The sequence below is a fragment of the Micropterus dolomieu genome, linkage group LG03 (assembly GCF_021292245.1).
Source record: "Micropterus dolomieu isolate WLL.071019.BEF.003 ecotype Adirondacks linkage group LG03, ASM2129224v1, whole genome shotgun sequence".
Taxonomy (NCBI): domain Eukaryota; kingdom Metazoa; phylum Chordata; class Actinopteri; order Centrarchiformes; family Centrarchidae; genus Micropterus; species Micropterus dolomieu.
In genome coordinates this window covers 2395146-2416335 of record NC_060152.1, presented here as the reverse complement: position 1 = coordinate 2416335, position 21190 = coordinate 2395146, and the positions used below count along the sequence as shown (strand labels likewise).

The 21190-nt window shown below is 41.1% G+C and overlaps 2 protein-coding genes across 5 annotated transcripts in view; one reads left to right on the top strand and one right to left on the bottom strand.

Annotated features, from left to right (window-relative positions):
• The window catches only part of LOC123967989, a 35571-nt gene extending 22592 nt beyond the window's left edge, over positions 1–12979 (bottom strand). The window contains exons 1-2 of the mRNA XM_046044428.1: positions 12756–12979; positions 5555–5612 (exon numbers count right to left, since the gene is read on the bottom strand). Coding sequence (XP_045900384.1) covers positions 5555–5612; positions 12756–12764 — 67 coding nt within the window. The 5' untranslated portion in view covers positions 12765–12979. The remainder of the gene's footprint in view (positions 1–5554; positions 5613–12755) is intronic.
• On the top strand, positions 11881–20301 carry LOC123967683 (beta-2 adrenergic receptor). Of its 4 annotated transcripts, none has more exons than XM_046043856.1 (3): positions 11881–12040; positions 15635–15830; positions 18936–20301. In XM_046043856.1, the coding sequence occupies exons 2-3, from the start codon at positions 15722–15724 to the stop codon at positions 20003–20005; spliced, it is 1179 nt and encodes a 392-aa protein (XP_045899812.1). In that variant the 5' UTR covers positions 11881–12040; positions 15635–15721; the 3' UTR covers positions 20006–20301. The 4 variants fall into 4 exon arrangements, with proteins under 4 accessions (XP_045899812.1, XP_045899813.1, XP_045899810.1 ...); XM_046043854.1 differs by lacking the exon at positions 11881–12040 and adding an exon at positions 13235–13329; XM_046043857.1 differs by lacking the exon at positions 15635–15830.
• Positions 20302–21190: the final 889 nt, after the last annotated feature.

The following is a 21190-nucleotide window of genomic DNA, read 5'->3' as shown; positions in this document are numbered from 1 at the left end:
TGTGTGTGTGTGTGTGTGTGTGTGTGTGTGTGTGTGTGTGTGTGTGTGTGTGTGTGTGTGTTTGGGGGGGGGTTTGGATTGAATTCAACAGAAATCTTCAGATAACTTTTTTTGTGAGGAAGAAACCATCAAGGGCTACATCAATTTCAGTTTTACGCAAACAAACAGAAGTGGTGAAAGGAAAGACAATTGCCTAACAGAAAGGAGTTTGTTTTCCTCGTATTTTTAAAGGGATCTCTGGTTTTTCTTGAATTTTGTGCTTCCACTGGGATGTAAAAATTGGCAGCTGTTCCACAGATAATAAATCTGCTGCTGAGATTGTGGAGCAATGAGATGAGATAGAGCACACTGTGTGGTGGTACCAACATGTATGAAGCAGAATTCGATACAGAACCACGCTGTTGGGCCATGGGCATGTTTTATTCAAACCCAGACATTTCTTTTTTAATTCTTGGGATCTGAATTTTTCCAAAGATAACACATATGGGATGTGTACAAAACGATGCTCAGCCTTGAGTCTAAATATTGCATTAAACACTGTAAGCAAGCACTTTTATTGCAATTTCTAATTTAAATTGATTGTTTTGGCACAGACTCCAACACTATTTATTAGCTGCTCTGGAGCTTTTAATCATATCACATGATCTTCCTCAGCAGGTGTAGTTTGCTGAGCACTTTGAGGATTTCTTGTCTATGTTATGGTTTATGAATTTAGATTAGAAGTAGTAGTTAAGAAAGGTCCATTTAGTAGCCGTTCTGGAACTTTGCATCTATCATTGTGGACCTTGGTGGAACCGTGCAAACTCTGTCTACTGAGAGAGATCATGTGATGCAATTGAAAGCTCCAAAACAACTTACTGGTCAGATTTAATTTCTGACATTGTCAAACTTAGGAAGAACTTTGAACCTCAATTTTTTCACTTATAGCATCAGCAGCGTTTGGCAGCTAATCCGCAATCAAATAAAAAATAAAAAAATAGAATGAGTCAAGAGAGCCAGTTACTGTGGTCAAGTGTTCAAATTCAAGTGGAGCTTCGGCAAAACTACAGAGAGAGAGACACAGAAAGTTGGGCGAGCTGTGTTGCATTCGTTTTCTATAAGAAGCAGTGAATCAATCCCTTGCAAGGAGGGCAACGGGACATCCAGCAGCGACAGAGGGGCAGGTTGTGCAGAGGACAAATGTCACATAAATTAACTGCATCCTGGACCAAAAACAGCTGGGATCCTGGTAAATAAATTTTTTAGAGTTTGTTATTCAACAGCTCTCTGATCAGATGCAGCTCCCACACTGATTTCTATGACTGCGACCTGCCCACCTGAGGCAGAGTGTGGGAGGTGTCGGTCCACACAGCTTTCCATGTGTGTTTATACACTTTAACTGCAGTCAGATCAAAATTTGCTTTCTGAAATGTACTTGCGTGACAGGGGGCTGGGCAGGAAGTAGCGTGGGTAGGGTTGAAAACACAATACTGTGAGGTCCACAAAGATAAACATTATCCAATGTTTTAACAAACATTTTACTTTAATCAGTGGTGAAACGTAAGTATTTCCATTTTATGCAGCTTTAAACTTCTACTCCACCACACCTCAGAGGCAAATGTTGGACTTTTAACTCCACTACATTTGTCTGAGAGCTTGAGTTGATTTACATATTACTGTTTTTCATCCCCTTCCTCTCCAGTGAAAGGTGTTAGTTATAACCTGCAGAATGAAGTGTTCCTTTAAGAAAATCGTCCTCCTTCTTCAGCTAAATAAACAAGTTAAGCCCCTGCTGGAAAATTCATCAGTTTTCATTCATCGTTTTCTGACTTCGGACCACAAGTGAAATTTCCATTTTTTGCTGAGCACTTTGAGGACTGCTTGCCCATGTTGTGGTTTATGAAATGCAGTTTTCACAGGACAGGGATCCTACAATGGTGAATATGAATATGATGCATTGCTGCCAGGGGTGTACTAGGACCGAAATTCAGCCTGGGACTTTGACATGGAGATTTTAATACATTGTGTGTTTGTTGCATACAGTCAGTCAGATTATGCTGAAGACCTTCAAGGAACTTCAGGATGACATCTGCCTCCTCAGTTTGTATAAGTAAGGTGCTGTTGCACTGAACAAGACCAGGTCAGGCAAAATCTGAGTCAGTCAGAGTGCTAAAATTCTTAAAATATACACTCAAAAACTATAATGCTTTCCCATAAAATAGAGTGTTTGTGTGTGTGCATACAAATGAAATACCTCATCTTATCTCTGAGTAGGCCTGGCTCAGCTTCCCCTGTTCTGGACTCTGCCTCTGCTTGTACTGTGTGTGCAGCTACATATGCTTGAGAAGAACATCAGCAATAAATATGACTAACAATAATCCATTTTCTGATTGCCTACCCAGCCCTGCACGCTGCCCCTGTACATCAGGGGCAGCGTGCAGGGCCATGTCAGTTCAGCCTGACATGGACCTGGAACCATAAACAGAGATAGCGTGGTTGCATGTGGGCAGCCGATTCAGGGCCCCGGCTAGGTAGGGGACCAAAAATGTGTACTGTGAATATGCTGTCATATTGTAGACATAAGCACAGAAGATAATCACATGCAGGTAACATGCATTGTAAAAGTAATCAGTGCAGCCATACTTATGAAATGAAACAGGCACTTCACTCCTGGTTTCAATACTAAACCAAATGCTAAATATAAAAAAAAACACCTCAAGAATGACAATTAATAAAAACACTATATTCTAAACAGACATAACTCACAAAGTAAATTTTGTATTTCAAACAAATGAGACTTATTAGCTAATTTTAACAAAACTCCCTTCACCACCGTGCATCAAGGGAATTCAGAGGGATGGACTTAGGCTGCTATATACACCATAGACTGTATATAAGAAATGGACGTAGTCATCCTGACGTCACCCGTTGGTTTGTGGACTGCCGTTCTGAAGCCTTGAGTTTGGCCGATAGGCCGTCGCCATGTCGAGTTTTTGCAACCAGGAAGTGCCCGGAAGTGACGATACAGCGGAGCTAATGGCTGTGTGCGGAGCTAGCTAGCTTGCTTGGCTAGGTGCATCTGTAATTAACGTTAATTGTCATTTTAACTGGGCTGATAACTTTATCTAGCGAACAACAGTCTTAAAACTAAATGTACTCACCAGAGAGTGAACAGCCAACTCCTAATAAGCTTTTTCAACGGCGCTGGTTAAATTTACACAGTGCCAAGGGTACGAGTCAGCTCTAACATACTCTGCTTTATGGTCCATTTTAAAATAAATGGGACAATTTACTAAATCAACATAATTTTTTTTATTGAAGAAGACTTGAAACTAGCGACTGAGACCATAAACTCAATATCAAAGTGTTTACTAAGGTAATTATTCAGCTGAGAAGTAGGGTCATTTAACCATTATTTCTAATGGAGGCGGACTTCTTTTTGCAACCATAACAGTCGCCCCCTGCTGGATTTTCAATAGAATGCAGGTTTCAGGGACTTCCGCATCGGCTTCATATTGTAGACCAGAAGCTTCCCACTTGCTGTTCACACACAAACAATATTATGTAGCTGCAGTACTGGAGGCTGCAGTTTCAGGGCCCCCGCAATCCTGGGACTGCAGTCCTAGAACCGTAGTTTTTTTGTGACAGCACCATCTAGTGGGGTGGTGGTGGTAATGCACAGCAACACAGAGGTTAACCATGTCTGCTAGGCATTAGCGCCGTGGTTTAGGTTCCATCCTCAACTTCCACTGGAATCCGAACTGTTTCAGCAGCAGAGTGTGCAGCCTGCCCCACGTTAATGACTTTTTAATATGTCCTCCACAGGGAGCATTTCAGAATAAGAGCGTTTTGCCTGCCTGATTTTGCTGACATGTTTAGATTTAGTTGATTTTGTGATTAACTTAGTGCTAGTTTTTGACCTTCTACAATAATTAAGTAGGCTACGTAGTTAAATTGTTTATTTTTTGTCTAACTCTTTATTGTTGATATACGATTGGGGGTCTGCACAGGGTATTTTATTTTGAAAATGGCTGGATATTCTCTCCAGAGAGGTGCGGGGAGACACTTCTGGTGTGAGCACAAGCATTTACTGGCTGCGATCAGCTCCAGCAGCCGTGACGCAGACGGACTCTGGACTTTTGGAGTGAGTCCGGGGTCATGTAAATTTGGTCAAAATGACTTTGTAGTAGGTGGGCCCCGTGATGAAGTTCCGCCCCCACTAGCTCTGCCCCCGCCAGGAATATCCCCAAAAGCCGCGATGGCGAATCTGCCCCTGATTGCTGCAGGATTTAACTACCCAACAGGATATAAAAGGAGTTAAACTGAGCTCAACCTTCAACATCTACAACAGTAACATGCAACATTTGCATTAATGCAGCAGAATTATTAGTTATTAATCCAGAAACATCAGAGAGAAACACCGACAGGCACTTTTTACTGCACTTGCTGTGGTATTACATTGTGGTATTAGTACTTCTACTTAAATAACTTCCCAGACTTCAGAAGTTTACCCATGATTCATAGCTGAAGCCAGATTTTCTCTTCGTTTTAGGTTTGTGTTGCTGTCATGGTCGTAAAAGCCGGCATTTAACACAAATGGTCAGAAATCAGAGGTGGATACTTGTTACGGATGTTGTACAAAGACACATCAAGATTGCTAATCAAGTTGTTGGCTTTTTTGCCTTTCACGTGTAATTTCACGCGACAAAGTCTAAGTCAGAAGGTGAATGGATGTTTGGGTCAAACCTAAACAGGAGGGTTGGTGTTTGTGTCCCGTGTGAAACCACTTTGACTTTGAAGTTAATTTACGTTACTCAACATTTATAAGCACTTATGTGACCAGCATTACACGACTTACATATGGTACTTATTTTAACCCAAACGATAACCACGTGTTTATTTTTGTTAGCATGATGACAAAGGTCGCCTGACTATTGGTCGCCTGACTTCGTCCTTTCTTGCACATCCAAACTCATTAAATGCAGCATCTATAACAGCGTTAAATGACACGGGGAAAGCTTAAGATGTGCCCACACGACACGCAAAATGTCCTTAAAAGCTATTTATATGCGACCCCAGGTTGGAGACACAAACAGGGAAAGTGGCAGGAGAACACAGGAAATGAGAGGGGAACATCCTGACTATGACATTGCCACAGCTATTCTGTGGAAGGTATTTAGAAAATTTGTCCTTTCTATTGTTTCAAATAAAATATTTACAAATAATTATGCTTTTGTGCTTTTTAATTGTGCATATCTTCATGCTAAATGGTAATCAAGATTTAGTGAAAAAAAAGAAGATGTATCTATTAATGTCATCATTGCAGGTGCAGAATGCAGTAATCAGTGGAAGATGGGTCAAGTGCAGATGAGTCAGATTAACGTCAGGCACCACAAGGCGGAACAACAATACAAAGTGAACTGTCTCACTGACTCACTCACTCCAAAACACACCACATGATGTTAAAGGGTTGCCAAGCTCAGACACAGGAAGAAGGGATTTGGGCTCAGATGCCGACACTTAAGACAGAGCAGGTACTGTTTCTCAGAGTTTATTAACAAAGTGATGAACTTACGATCAAAGCAGAGAGGGGAGTCCAAAATCCAGAATCCACAGATAAGCAATTGTCCAAACTGAAAAGACAAACAAGAACCAAAATATGAAATACTCAATGTGTCAGGGTATTCCACAACATAAACAACCAATTCGACAAAGACTGAGGAACACAAGTCAATACATTATGATTAACTGGCGGTGGCAGAACTGTAACCAGGGCTTGTGTGTGTGTGTGTGTGTGTGTGTGTGTGTGTGTGTGTGTGTGTGTGTGTGTGTGTGTGTGTGTGTAAAGTAGGAGGTTCAAAAGGTACATTTACTATCATCATTGGGGGCATCAGTCAGAATGCATAGAAGTAAGCCTATCCTCTGAACAAAGTTTTATTTCTTCCAATTTAAAGGTTGCATTTGTCAACATAATCAGGGAAAAAAGCAAACATAAGATTAGAAACTAAATCCACATGTCCATCTAAAGGAAATAAGGAAATATAAACATCTAAGCTCTGTTTTTCATAAACATGGACATGGACATAGGATAAAACTAAAGAGTAAATTAAACTTCTCTTACCAGAACCCCTGTGGAAGTGAAAGGGTATGGAATCCTTAAATAACGTGTGAACAAGTGAACTCAATCAGATCAATGAGGAGGAATGAAAGGTAAAAGCGGGAGCCAATCAGTAATGAGAAAAGAAAGGAAAGGAAGTTTGGTGGGTGAAAGGAAGTTAATAAAAATAGAGATAAATTGGGGATCTTTACTCCAGCCGCCCCCCAAATTTCTAGTGAGAAATGTGATAGAATATACCCAATCATGATTAAGGGGTGTCATCAGGTAGGGCAGGAAGTACGATCAGATGAGCCACAGGTCTAACATAGGGTTTGTCTTTAACTGTGACTTCCGTGACGAGTTCAATCTCAAAACATTTTGCACCGCTTTGTAAAGTTTTCGAATTGAACGACGTGTTTCCTTGCAACGTTGTGCAACGTTCCGCAATGGGCTTCGAGGTATGTTTTCTTCTGTTTGGTGGGCGTATCACAGGTGTTACCCAATCAGCTGCGACAAGTCTGTAAACACAACGGTGTAAAAAAGGCAGGAAAATGCAGTGCGCTTGCCTACACAACAGGGTGTTCAGGGAACCACTGTTTCCGTTGGAGAAAACCTTTTGCTACCTTTTGTCGGTGCTGAACTCGCCCCAGCTGTCCTGATGCGGCCATCTTTGCTGTGTAGGAGGCGGGTCACTTTTCCTATAGGCCACAGGGATCTTGGTAGCAAGGAATCAACAATCATCACTATGGTGTTCACCTGCAGATTTGGTTTGTCCTTTTGCCATTTGTGCCGGGTTTGGAGTAGTTTACAGAGAGTTATAAGCACATTGTGAGAATTCTATGTACATTGACCCTCCATAACTCTGCACTTCTGTGGGGCCCCTTCTTGTGGGATCATACAGTTGGAGTGTCACCCTGCTGTGTGGCCCCGCACAAGGTACAGCACCTTTATGCACTGATTTAGCACTTTAATACATTTAATTGACTTGATTGCTTGGAATGGCTCTTTAATGCTTGAATAGCACGTTACTACATAAACAGCAGTTTAATAACATAAGGTAAGCATAGCATCTTGAACAGATTACAGTACGATTCACTTTGGTAGTTCATGACCTGTGTACTGTTACATAATGACTGGTTTGTATATTGTGGTGCATGTAATATTTATTTTATTGTTTTTATTGTGTTGTCTGTTTTATATTGACTTTTACTAACCGGGGACTACAGATGAAAAATAGGCTTCTGGCAAAATCTGGCATATTTATGTCATTGGCGTTCATTACTGTGCACTGTCCCTTTTAAATACATAAATAAAAATTGAAAGAGGGAGGTGACAAACGGGGCACAGGTGGAACACATTAGGTAAACATGACAGGGGCAAACCTTCAAGCCAAGGAAAAGAGAAAAACAGGAAGTAAAATGTTCAGACGAGACAGAAAAGTAAAGCACACAAAACAATGAATTCCCCCTAAAAACACAGACACAAACAGAATGAATGCAGAGCTGACAAAAAAATCATAATCAAGATCATAGAACGAGAACGCAGAGACAGGAAGTGATAAACAAACTAAACAAAAACAAAACTCCAAAACTGTTACATGACAGAGACAGCGTAGACAGAATAACACCTCACTAGAAAAGTGTTATAATGCCTCACCATGAGCAGAACAGGTCAGATGATGAAAAGATATTTTCAGCCACACCAGACTCACAGTTATGATCTGAGCAGCGACTCATGCAAGATCTTCTACCAGGCATCTGTTGTGGTTTGCAATGTGCAAGCACCTAAACAAAAATTGGAAACAAGAGAGCAAAGTGCATCTGATTCATAGCACATCCAACACTTCTTTTGTGGGAACTATGCGACTAAATACGGTAAAGGAAATGAAGTCAGAGCTGGCCACCAAATGAAAGAACAGGGCATGGATATTACTGAGAAGGGCACTGTTGTAAGTGTCCAAGAACCATTGCTCTCAGCAGGTCCTGCTGGGCTGCTGGGGTCATTGACTCTTCTAGAGATAAAATGTCCTGTGCAAACAAGGCCCTCACTCACTGACCAGCCTACTCAGGAAAGCAGTGATATCAAAGTGCAAAGTTCCTAACCTGCAGATCCTATCTTAACTGCTTAGAATAGTAATAAGCGTTAGGAACTGATTTAGAAATAAGGCCATTACAGATGAACAGTTCCTAAGTCAATGTTCCTTTCCTAACTTAAGATAGGAAAAGTGTATTACAGAAGCATCCTAACTTTGTAAAATCTTAAATAAACTCTCCTAACTTTAGGATAACTGTTAAGATGTCCTAACTTTTACTTTTCCACCAAGTAGTGTTTGCGACCTCATTTAATCCGCATGGCTGCTCTTTTATTACTTTCACAAAATCAACAAAATGTCAACAGGTAAAACTTGGTGACGTAATGCCAGATAATGTCTCATAATATAACATAATGTAAAGGATTGATGTAACAAAAGGATCCTAATGCAAGTCTTTGATAGGAGGAGATTGTTAAAGCCTAGAAATACATGAAAAAGATGATGACGTTAGACCGCAGCCTTTATTATTATTATTATTTTTTTTAGCATCATTATTAACTTTCCCCAACGCCGGGTTTCTGCCGGGGTCAGTGAGGGAGCACAGGAGGAGCCACCACCGGGTTTCCTCTGCTCTCTGGACACAGCAGTTGCCTTTCTCTTCAGATCACTTGTCAATGGACTTATTTTCTTTTTGACAGCATCAACACTTTGCTGGATGCCAGATATGCGGCGGTGACTATTCCGCTATTTTAGCCCACTCTATATCTTTAATCTCCAGAGTTAACCATTATGTGAATTTGGATTTCTCGACGGAGATTACCAAAACCTCTAAGTCATCTGACTTAGCTCCATTTTTCAGTTTGTTTCATTAAAAAACAGTGATGAAAAGCCGTTTGGCTTGCGAGATGAGAAAAGCTGCATCGGTTGCTAGGTAACAGACGAAGAAGATGTTGGATTGTGTATTTAGGATTTCCTACCCTGAGATAAGATGGTATGAAGTAAGATAAGATAGGATTCCTAATGTTAGTTAGGATTTGCTTCTGTAAAAATCCTATCTTAGACTCTTCCTGTCTCAGCTTAAGACTTAAGATAGGAACTTTCTGTAATACTGGTGTGCAAGCTGGAGACGGATCAGATGGTGGGAAACCTGTTGAGGAAAACTGGAGGAAAGGTGGGGAATGACAGCAGGATGACCGACAAAAGAAGCTGGAGGATAAAACTGTGGCAATAAATCTTCTGGCATCAGTAATAAAGTACAAAACAATAGGGTAACATGACAGGAGTTAAAACAAAAAATGTAATAAAAAGTATTTCTTAAAAAGAGAGTACTGCATAATTGTAATGGAAGTAATATCTTCACTTTAAGGCTACTTATTGGATGTCACCAAGTTCAATGGTTTCTTTCTTCAGTTAATAGATTTGTAAAAGGAGGAAGGACATTGACAAGCTTTCACTCAAGAAACAGAAACAATGATATGAAGTTTTAAAATAGGTGGAATTCCCCTTTAATCTTTATATGATGGAGAAGTGGAAGTTATAAGAGGAGAGGGAATTATGTTATAGAAGTTTCGTGTTGCCATTCGGCTGATCTAGGCTCCAGGAACAAACTCAAAATGCTGTGATCTGAAGCATTGGACTGAAGCCGCCCGCTGTGACCTCCGGATTAAGGATTACCCACCACACACTGAGAAGCACGGGATTATGTTTTTGTTATGTCATGTCCACGGCTGCCAGTACGGGATTGGAGCAAAACCTGCAGATAAATGATACTATTACACTACACAAGCAGTGTTTACTACGGCGCTGTAGTCAGAGGGTTTCTGAAGCTTCCTGAAAGACAGGAAATAAAAGGGTGTTTTCAAGTTTAAAGAAGAAGGAGAGTCAGAGGGAAAACAAAAGCTAAAGACTGGACAGGATGAGCTCTACAAAAGTAGTCTGTGCTGTTGGGGTGTTACTAGACTCAAAGAGGTGGGTGTTATAATTGTCAGTGGGTTTAAAAGTCACCAGAATTCAGATGTTTTTATCCTAAATCAGATTTGAATTGAATTTTCGGAAAGAGGCCACTTTCATCATACAGTACACACATATAGCAACATGCGATTCTACGTCATCAACTTTCATTGCTATGCTGATGACACCCAACTCTACCTCTCCACCAAACCCCCTCCCTACCTCCCATCTCCCCCATTAGCTGCCTTCAAGTCATCAGGAGCTGGATGAATATGAACCTCTTTAAACCCAACAGCAAGTCCACATTATCACTACTGAAGATTTCCCGGTCATTCTGACATCAAAAGTAAAACCCTCTCAGCCTGGATAACACCTTTTAATCACCTTTTTTCAACCTCCGCAATATCTCAAAGACTTCGACCCTCTCTTTTCACACTCCAGCACTGAAACTCTCATCCATGCCTTTGTCACTTTCCGCCTAGACTATACCGGGTTCCCCACCAAACTCATCAATCGACTCCAACTGGTTCATAACTCTGCAGCAAGAAACATATCACACCTTCTCCCATCAAACTTCACTGGCTCCCTGTGCAATTCCCAATGGCGCTGCCAGGAATTTTGGGCCCCATGACAAAAAATCTTATTGGGCCCCCTCTGCGCAGCCCTTGTCACCGCATCTCTAGGACCTACCTGTCCCATCAAAAGCTTTACACAACTCTAATTAAAGGCTTGCTACTGTCTTGCTTCTAGTAATTCAATACTAGTACTGCACAAGATTTACTGCTGGTGATTTGTACATGCATGTCTGCATAAAGTATGCAGTTCACCATTTGATACAAGATTAAAAGCTACCATAAAAAATGTCCTCAGGGGAATCTTCAACAGTCTCAATGTATTTTTATTGTAAAATTAAGAGATAAAATTCTCTTAACATTAACATTTAACGGCCATAATTCAATCTAAATGAACTCGATTACTTTAATATTGTCTGTAACTTACATGCAGGCTGAGGTAAGCTACTCACTGTTTCCACTATTTCATAATGATCATTATGTGAGAAAATAATTTGTGTAATTTCTGTCATTTTTGTTAAGGTAAAAAGAGACACAGAGAAATCCCCACAGACTCCCTGGCATTAACACAATGTTGCTCCCCTTCTTCACGGGGACAGGGAGGCTACAGTTATGGGGAGACTGGGCTGCTGCTGGCTCATCTGTTGTTAGTCTGCTAAAAGGGCAGGGACAATGATTTAATATGAATATCTTGCTAAACGTTTCCCTGCACTGCTAGCTTATTTCACTGTGGACATTAAGCCAACAGGTTAACACCACTCACAGACTAAAGGCTGCCCACCTTTCTTGGGGAAAAACTGGGTTACAGATTAACATCCTTTCCTTTGTCTTTTCTCTCTTTCCTTTTTGGAAAACCAGATTTTGGTTTACTAGGCAACATCGTGATCACTGTTCTGGCGCATCTATTGACTGCATCTAAACACTGTCACTGATGAGTGCACTAAGGCAGGACCAAACCATTTCATGCAGATACAGGGGGGTGGTCGGTCAGTATGGAGGTTTACTTTTTGGTCAATGGGGATATTTAACTTTTACTGACAAAAACAAATAGATCATTCATTTTATTATAATATTTGAATACTTAATGATGATGGTTGATGTAATATTTAATATAATATAGTTTGATATTAGTTCTTACCTATTTTTTGGGGCTCCTGTCAGTCAGGGGCCCTTGGAATTGTCCTAACTTTCCCCCCCATACTGCGACCCTGGCAATACCTGATTACCTGACCCCACTCCAAAATCCGAAATCCACCCAGGTTGGGTACCTCCACACTGAAATCCACAATATCACAGGGTAGTCCAAAAACAGGGAAGACACTTGACAACAAGAACGAATGAACCAACAAGAACAAAGGGAACAATCAAATCGATATGGAGCTACCGACGGGCCAGGGTAATTGAACACAGGTGAGAGACATCAGGACTAATCAGACTAAACATGAAACAAAGCTAGACGCAGGAAGTGATAAACACACAAGGAAATGGGAAAAACATGACAAAGAGGGGAAAATAAACAACCAAACCCCCCCAAAACATGACAATGACTTTTTTTTTCTATTTGTACTGTTTGTATTATGCACTTTAATTTCACCTTTGTAGGACCACTGGAATGTAAGATGACCTTGAGTGTTTAAAAAGGAATCCTGCAAATAAAATGTATTATTATTATTATTATTAGGTATGCACCGATACCGATACCAGTACTCAGGTCTCGACCCGATACAGCGCTCATGTACTCGTACTTGTAGAATTACTCCGATACAACAGCACTCGATACCCTTTTACGGCAACGTAACCTTTCGCGTGAGCTAACATTAACGTCCCCTCAGATGAGCAGGTAACGTCGGAAGAGAAGCAATGTCAGCCGTTTGGAGATTCTTAATAAGTGACGATGACAAAACTAGAGCAGACTGCAAAATATGCTCTGCTAGATTGTCGAGAGGAGGGGTGAAAAATAGTTCCTTTAGCACAAGCAATTTGATTAAACATCTAAAGAACCAACATACCACAGAGTTCAAGGAGTTTGCCAATGCTAGCAGCGGGAAACTAACTTACGACAACCAACGTTAGAGAAAATGTCCAGAGACAACCCACGGGCGGTAAAAATAACAGAAGCTCTTACCCAGTTCATTGCTCTTGATGACCAGCCGTTGTCAGTTGTAGATAATACTGGCTTACGTCGTCTTCTTAGCGTACTTGAGCCAAAGTATGAAATTCCCAGCCGTCACCACATCACAGACACTGCATTACCGAAGCTGCATGACTTTGTAAAAAAGCATATCAGCAACCTGTTGTAGGACATCTCGGCCTTCAGCTTCACCACTGGACTAGCAGTGTCAGCCCAATGTCTCTCATCAGTTTAACTGCGCAGTGGATTGATGGAGAATTTACTGCACAGAGAGTTGTTCTACAAGCAAAGCACTTTCGGGGTTCGCACACTGGCCAAGCCATAGCAGGTGCGTTTGATGATATGCTCCAGGTGTGGGGCATTCCAAAAGGACTTAATCCTCACAGACAGCACTTACATATGATAACATACAGTGTCCTTTCATTTGTTCTTCAACAGTTGAACAGAAATGAACTGTGTCCCAAGTTAAATTTATGTGAAATGGGTAGCAGACAATGCCGTGTTTCTTCAGGAAAAGTTGAATGTTAAAATGACAGCAACTGCATCAAGATGTATTTGTTACAGTCAGGTAAGAACAAAACATGCAAATAAAACTAACAAATTGTAAGAACTGTAATGGTATTATTAAGTACTCATATCGGTACTCAGTATCGGCAAGTACCCAAAAGTAAGTACTTGTACTTGGTCTGAAAAAAAGTGGTATCGGTGCATCCCTAATTATTATATATTATTATATGTATCAGTGGATAACTGCATTGATGAGAAAAATAAGCAACAACTAACAACTAAACATGCACAGAATAGATGTTGCAAAAATTACGTAAAACAATATAAAAGACAAAGACAATGCAGAAGGTTTATGATCAATAGATTAGTTGAGTGAGTCACGAGATAGTTGCATTACAGGAAGATCTAGATACAAACAATTATGTTGAACTGAAAAAAAAAAAGCAAAATCCTAAATATCCTCTGGTTCCAACTTCCCAGTTGCTAAGATCTGCCACTTTTCTTTGTCTTTAGTGAAGGTTTTTTATGAATATTAGAGATAACCGATAGATCAACAATTGAAAAAAACTATTTACAGTCCACAAAGTTGCAGGCAGCTCCAGTATAGATTTGCAAAAGTACAAGTATTTACTGAAGAAACAGAACCTGTGAAGTTTTAAAATGGTGGAATGTTACAGTTTCTTCTTTTATTGCTCCCCGATTGATCAATAAATAAAAATATTAAAATTATAACTTCATAAGAAGGCTGCGGTGTTTGATTATCCTTTTGGAGTTTTATAATGTGGTTGAACATTTGCATATCACAAACCTAATTTCAAACTTGTTACCAAGTGACAAACGATCTCCTCTCACCTGCTTGTTGCAATATCTGATATACAATAGCTGCTTGTAGTGAGGACTGCATTATTAAACTTGTTTAAGGTTATGTTTTGGAACTCACAGCACTTTATATGATTAGTGAAAGATCGTGGTTTTGGTGACTTTCGACCCAATGTGTCAACCCTTTCTATAAACTTAACCAAAGTGCTTTTGTTGCCTAAACCTAAACACAGATGGGAGTCTGGATGCAAACCCCCAGAGTCTGGAATGGAAAAACAACTTAGTACAATATAAACATAATTTATAGGAGACAGGGCTACGTCATCAGAGTGTGAGTATGTGAATGGAAAGCACTTTGGATAAAAGCAATACATTTACCATATGGATAAGGTATTTTGTGCAGAAATCAAATTCCTCATCAGGACAGAAAACGAGGCCTAAAGGTCTGATGGTCACATTTCTCTTTCTCTATCTCTACGATTATACATGTCTGGATCAACCACACCCTGTGCTAGGGTTCATCTCTTTCCACATTTGCTGTGTAATGATTTGATTAAGTCATGCTGTTGCATGTTCCTAATTTCAGCATAAACCACATGAACAGGGCCCCTCTCAATACAGGGACTCAAGATCAGGTAACAAAGCAGGACCCCCCCTTAAGGTCTTTATCATGCCATTTGATACTTTGCTTTTATCGTGCATACATCAAAGTTTACGATCAGTATGATTTTCTTATAACAAAATTTTTTGAATCTGTGCAGTAGATGCTTCAGACAGCAGCTGAACCGGCTACAGCGCCTGCAACGTATACGTTCAGGTTAATTGTGCCCATCAAAATGGCATACTTTTTTTCGCCAGCAGCAGGCTGTTATACCAGGTGGCCCCTTTTGTTGCAACTGAAGTCCCGCTCGAGGACAATTCTCGCTTTTGAAGTCTTGTGAGAGGCAAGTTGTTGCAGGAAGACGCCGGTGGAAACAAGAGTCATAGGGCCTTTCTCATTTCCCAAATTTGTACCTCCTCAATCCTTGCTCCTCAAGGTACATTTAGGAACTGAGAGTTTCTTCAAGGAGGCACAAATTTGGGAAATGAGAAAGGCCCCTTGTTGGAGAGAGGAGATTTGTGTAACTTTAGCAAATAAATCTTGCTAGCAGCTCCTCTACATACACTAAAAACTCCTCTCCCCTCGTTTCCACCGGTGTGTTAGCCACAGATTACAAAACGTCTTGCACAAACTAGTAATTTTACTGAAATTATACAAACATAGGCTAAGTCTGGATTTTCAGGGTCTCTACAGTTTTGGGGAAAGTTACCCTCTTTGCCTGCTTGGTAATCCGGCTTTGCAACAATGAACTGTCAAAAAAATAAATGTGACAGAAAAGAAAATGAGTGTGAGCTTCTCATGTCTAACTAGAAGTGGCCAGGTGATACTTATTTTCAGGCTGTAGCAATGACTCAGGCTGCAGTGGCCGAAGAATCAGTGAACACTGAAAAGAGGAAATTCGGTACTATTTTAGACACCAGGGTAATGATGGGAAATTCTTCTTTAGCCAAGGACAAGACTGTCCTCACCTTCTGATGTGCGGGAGTGTGTGTGTGTGTGGGGGGGGCTCCTCTGTCATCGACATTCCCAGCCAATGGAGAAACCAGCCGGAGGAGACACTTTAACCCTGTCTCCGGAGCAGCGCGGACCAGAGCGCAGCACCTGGTGGCGCGGACACATCTTCCCGATCAGCACACTGGAAAGTGAGTTTTCTGATTCTGACCTTGGATTCTTTGATTATCTTGAGTACTGCGGGATGTTTTAAACTGCGGTGGGAAACCCGCTGTGTGGATATCCACCTGGGAAATGTTGCTTCACGGACGGCTCGATTCTGCGTCTTGAAGGGAGTTGAGACCTGAAAGTGAGTAGAGTTGCCTGTTATATTCAATATTATCTAAACATGAAAACGTGAGTGAGTGGATGAGCTATCATTCTATAATGTCGGGAAACAGTTATTTTCCTGAGAAGCTGGAAGCGCGCAAAAACCCAGAAGATCTGTGTGGTTCCCCTAAACTGGAACAGCCAAAATTATAAGTGCATTCCTTTGATTTAATGTAAAACAGAGTGACTGTGGCAGTAATCTTGTGGCGGGTTTTCTAAAGTGAGTCCTGTAAGACGCACAGACTTGCTGGACAGCGTTGATCCGTGCGCGCTGGAAAGCGATGCCTCTTTGCATCTTGAGGATTATTGGCTGGATATGCGGGAGGCTTCTGCATGACTGCGCGCTGTAGATGGATATAAAGTGAAAACAAAAGCTTGAGGACACGGCATCTGAAACGGAAAAGCAAAATAAGTAATGACAGCACAGCCTGTAGCTGCGTCTTTGACATATTTCTGAACATGGAAATCCTTAAAACTGAAAACATTTTGTTAAATATTTATTTAAATAAGAAATCTCTTGTTGACTTTTTAACTGAAAAATAACAATAAGGAACATTTCTAAATCAAATGGAGCTCCAGGGCGCGCTGGAGGCTTTCCTGATGACCATGTCTGTTTTTAGAGTTTCAGCTTCCGGACATTTGAAAAACTGCCCAATGGGTGCAAATGTATATTTAATAATAAGCGCCCTGTTAGTTAAATATACGTAAATTAGACTTTAAAGATAAGTGTAACTGAAGGAAGATGTCCAGGAACCGGCTTGACTTTGCAGCGGATTAAAGATGCGCAAGCGCCAGCTGCGTTTTGTTTACTACTACAGCTGTCCGGCCAGATTATGATGTCATATTATCCTTCTGGGGTAAGTAGTATCCATCCCTCCACCCATCCCTCCATCCACCCATCCCTCCATCCACCCATCCCTCCATCCATCCATCCATCCACCCATCCATCCAGCACCAGGGCTGTCCGGCATGTCAACAAGCCACGTCAAACCAGTTGCGTTCCTCCGGCTGTGTGGGCTGTTACAGAGATGACAACACTTTGCTAAATCAGCAGCTAATCGTGTCAATCCGCCGTGACCAATGACGTTAGAGCAGAAGCATGACACACTGTTGTCTTCGGAGAATGGGCGTGAGAACGTGCGTCTTCTGCAGAAACTTTATTTAGCCAGTTTTCACCAAATAACCTGGTTGCTTATGTTTTAGTAAGCTAACCTCCATGTCAATATAGTTTTGTTAGATTTATAAACATAATGTTATACTGCACCTCTACTACAGCTTGCCAACAATAAGTCTTTCATTAACAGGGTATTGATGTCAGAGGTCACAGTACATGTGTAGGCCATGCAAGCTGATATGGAAAGGGGATAAAGGGGCTATAGCTCTGAGCTGGCTTTCACAAAAAAAAATGTTATGACCAAATGAAATTGGGCTTAAATCACATCTACGCCCAGTTTCCTGCTACCATGTATTTTATGGTGAAAACTTTGTAGTGTGTAGTGTAATGTGATTTCCATAACCTTAATATGTCGAAATATGGAAATGCATAAATTTGTTAAAGCTGATCAACTTGTCAAGTTCTTCGGCATACAATCATACAACTGAATAAAATGTTGTTTCGTACGGACCAAGGTGCAAAAATAATGTAAGGATGAACAAACAACAAATCACAACATACTACAATAAGCAGAGGAACACAGCCCTCAAACCATTTCGACGATACACAATACAGGACACAGCATTACGTAGTAGGTAGGTGCTGCAATTTGAACAGGGTTTAGGGTAAAGTTGTGCATTTTAAAATTGTGAATCCAAAGGCCTCACAAAACTTAACACACAGAAACTAACTTTAGAGGGTCGGTGTAACAGAGGCGAGACAGATGTGCACACGATCCGGGCACAAAGTAGAAAATATAAATTTGTGTTAGACAGTCTCCTTAAGAGAGGACAAAAATGTCTGCTTTGCTAACAAACACACAAAAAAGATAGACACAATTATCCTTAACATCAATCAATCAATCAATCAGAAATGAAAAATAAACATTTGTCATTAAACACAGTGTCAACATCCTGAGTAACAATGTGGTTGTAGTGTTAGGTTTCTTGTCAACCTGTCCTCCAGCCTTTCACAAAATAGGCTGTTTGTCAGTGCCTCCCAAACAGACACATAGCCTTTGAGCATTTCCTGTACCAGGTCAGCGACAGCCGACCGGATCTTAACTATGTTGAGTCACATGACATTAAACACGTGGTTAATGTTGTGAAATGGTTGCATTTTGTTAGGTTTAAGTAATAAAACTACTTGGTTAGGTTTAGGAAAACATTGAGGTTTGGGTTGAAGTAAGAAATCAGAAATAATTTACTTGGCTTCACATGAGACTCGAACGCCCTTCTCCTGAGTGAAAGTCCTGGGTTTGACCCATCCACCACCCCATGCTACCTCCTTACATGGACTTTCTTGCTCCTTTGCTATTTTTGTATGCCCACTAGAGGTTGCAGCCACAACAAACATTAATATGGGTTGTAATAATGTGCTTGTACAAACAAACCTATATGTTTTTTCTGATGACGACAGTCTCTTTTTCTTTTTTTTGCCCTTAGTAGTGCATGCAACCGAATTCAAAGCTCTGAGATTGAATGTTTCTTACTGAAATGCACCATGGGAGTTGACGTCTCACTTTTCGTCTTTGCATCAACAGGCTCATACCTTTGACTTTTTTATCAATAAACAAGAAATTTTCTAACACATTTCTTCATCTTTTATGCTGATGATTCAACCAGGAGAGTTTTAATGTCACTCCAAAACTGGAGGAGCAACTCTAGAGATGTTTTCATATATGCACTTTTTTTGTGTAGGTCAACCTAACAATTTAACTGACCAGTTTTTGCAACTCTGACACGACATGTTCCTCTGTTTGTTTTAATTTTAGGTCATGAAGTGAATGTTGCAGCGACAGTTTATCCTATGATTGACACCAGCACTCCGACCATGTTGGACAGAACTGAACCGGCACACTGCACCGTGTGCTGCTGTACACTGGCCAACAAAATCCTCATGGTGCTCTTCATGGTGCTGCTCATCTTCGCGATCTTGTTTGGGAACTTGGTGACTCTGGCTGTGGTTCTCGGGACTAAACACTTCCACACGCCGCAGGGCTACCTCAAGGCGTCACTCGCTGTGGCTGATCTGGCGGTGGGGATATTCGTGGTGCCGTTGTCAGTCTACGCCGAGGTCTATCTCATGGTGACCGACTCGGCACCGGAGTGGACTTCATACAACTCGCAGTCGGTGAGTTTCCACCCGTGCAACATCATCGGCCCCATCTTTGCGGGGTGCACCTTGGTCTCCATCACAACCATTTTCCTGCTGACAATCGAGAGGAGCATCGCCGTGTTGAGGCCTCTGCACAAAGACTCTGTGATTACACGTAAAAGGACCACGATCCTTATCGTCCTCTCCTGGGTGGGGAGTTTCTTCTTGGCAGTGTCTCCGATGGTTTTTAGCAGTGAGATCGCTCTGGAGTACAACTCCTGCAGCCGGATGTGTAATTACGCACTGGGAACCATCGGCGAGTTCCCCAGCCAGGCCTGGAACATCCTCCTTCTCTTCCCCGCGTTTGACTTCACCCTCCTCGGTGGAACTGTGGTCATTAACATCATCTCTCTGTCCAGCATCAGACAGCATTCAAAACGCAGGAAACACCTGGCCGAGACAGAAAGCCAAAGCACCACCAAACCTACTTTCTCTGACATCAAAGCGGCCAAAACTATTGGGACGTTGACTGTGGCGTTTACTGCGTCGTTCACCCCCATCGCCGTCTTTGTGGTCGGGAACGTTTTGGGGAATAAATGGTGCAACTTTTCTTTTTTCGCCTTCTGGATTTTGACCACCAACAGTTGCTGGAATGTCATAATTTACAGTGTGAGGGATCAGAAATTCAGACTCCGAGCACACAAGCTCCTCATGCCTTTCCAGAGAAAAAACACAACCAAAACCTAAAAAGAAAATTCAGGTACCGAAGACTGGATCAGGAGCAGGACTGCATCATTTAGATGTTTGTTTTTCACACAAACTCTTTGTTCAGCACACATTGTGAGTCTCGTTAAGAGACGTGTCTGCATGTTTTGTGCATTGCTGTTGTGAAATTACAGCTTTTTTACATCCTTTAAAAAGCATGGAAAGTTTTCAGATAAACTGATAATGGATATTAAATGTCCCGCTTCGTGGGCATTTGTCTTGTTTTGTTTTAACACTGCGATTACAGAAGCTTGTTTCAGTCTGTGGAATGGTTGTTTTACCTGAGTGTGATCAATTAAAACATAAACAAAATCTCTTTTCTGATTCCTTAAGGATTTATTTGGATGTCACAGTTTAGATGTTAGTCAGGGAGATAGATTAGTCAACACATGTTCTCAGTGAGCTACTGACAGTCACAGTACAAAGTGGGAGTATTCGGTATTCTAAACTTATACTATATTTATTATAAACTATACACCAATATTAATATGAGATAAGATAATACTGTTTTGATCTGCAGGAAGGAAATTATTGAGTCACAAGACGATATCTATTCAACTGCTCTAATGTTATTTCATATATCAGATTATGTGGTAGCAGAACAATTCCTCTTCACCATCTTTGAAGTGGAAAAACAACAGTGCGTACCATTCAGAATCATATGATCCTCTGTATTTAAGTATATTTTCTTCACATTACCATTTTTATTATGTCAAAGTGGTAACAGGAGAGTGCAGGAAAATGTCAGAGAAGTAACATTTGACACATGCACACATTTCAGAGGGGTATTTCAGTGGTTGAAGGCACAGGAGCGGTTTAGTTTGATCAATGCTGCCATTTTTGCGTGCAAAGTAACTGGAAGAAGCTTGCAGGTACAAAGCTGATCAGGTTTAATCATTGCAGCATTTCAAAGTTGGACAGCGGCGTTGTAGTGTTAAGGTGGTTTGTTAATAGTCTTCAGTTTGCAAAAACAAGTTCAGTTTGAAGGAAGAGGATCATAGACGTCTTCTTCAGACACCATTTTGCTCAAAGCTCATTTCTGCTTACACCTTCATCAGGAGCCAAACAGGGATACACGTCATATACACTTTAAACCATCATACTGTATGCATCATTCTGTCATCAGGCCATCATCAGTGTCAGCTCTAGCTAAACACAACAATGGTT

Coding starts and splice junctions, on each gene's coding strand:
- LOC123967683 (XM_046043854.1), top strand. CDS start 13,291: ATGACAGCAACTGCATCAAGATGTATTTGTTACAGTCAG. Junction 13,330..15,634: donor GATGTATTTGTTACAGTCAG/GTAAGAACAAAA, acceptor ATTCTTCTTTAG/CCAAGGACAAGACTGTCCTC. Junction 15,831..18,935: donor CCCGATCAGCACACTGGAAA/GTGAGTTTTCTG, acceptor TTTTAATTTTAG/GTCATGAAGTGAATGTTGCA.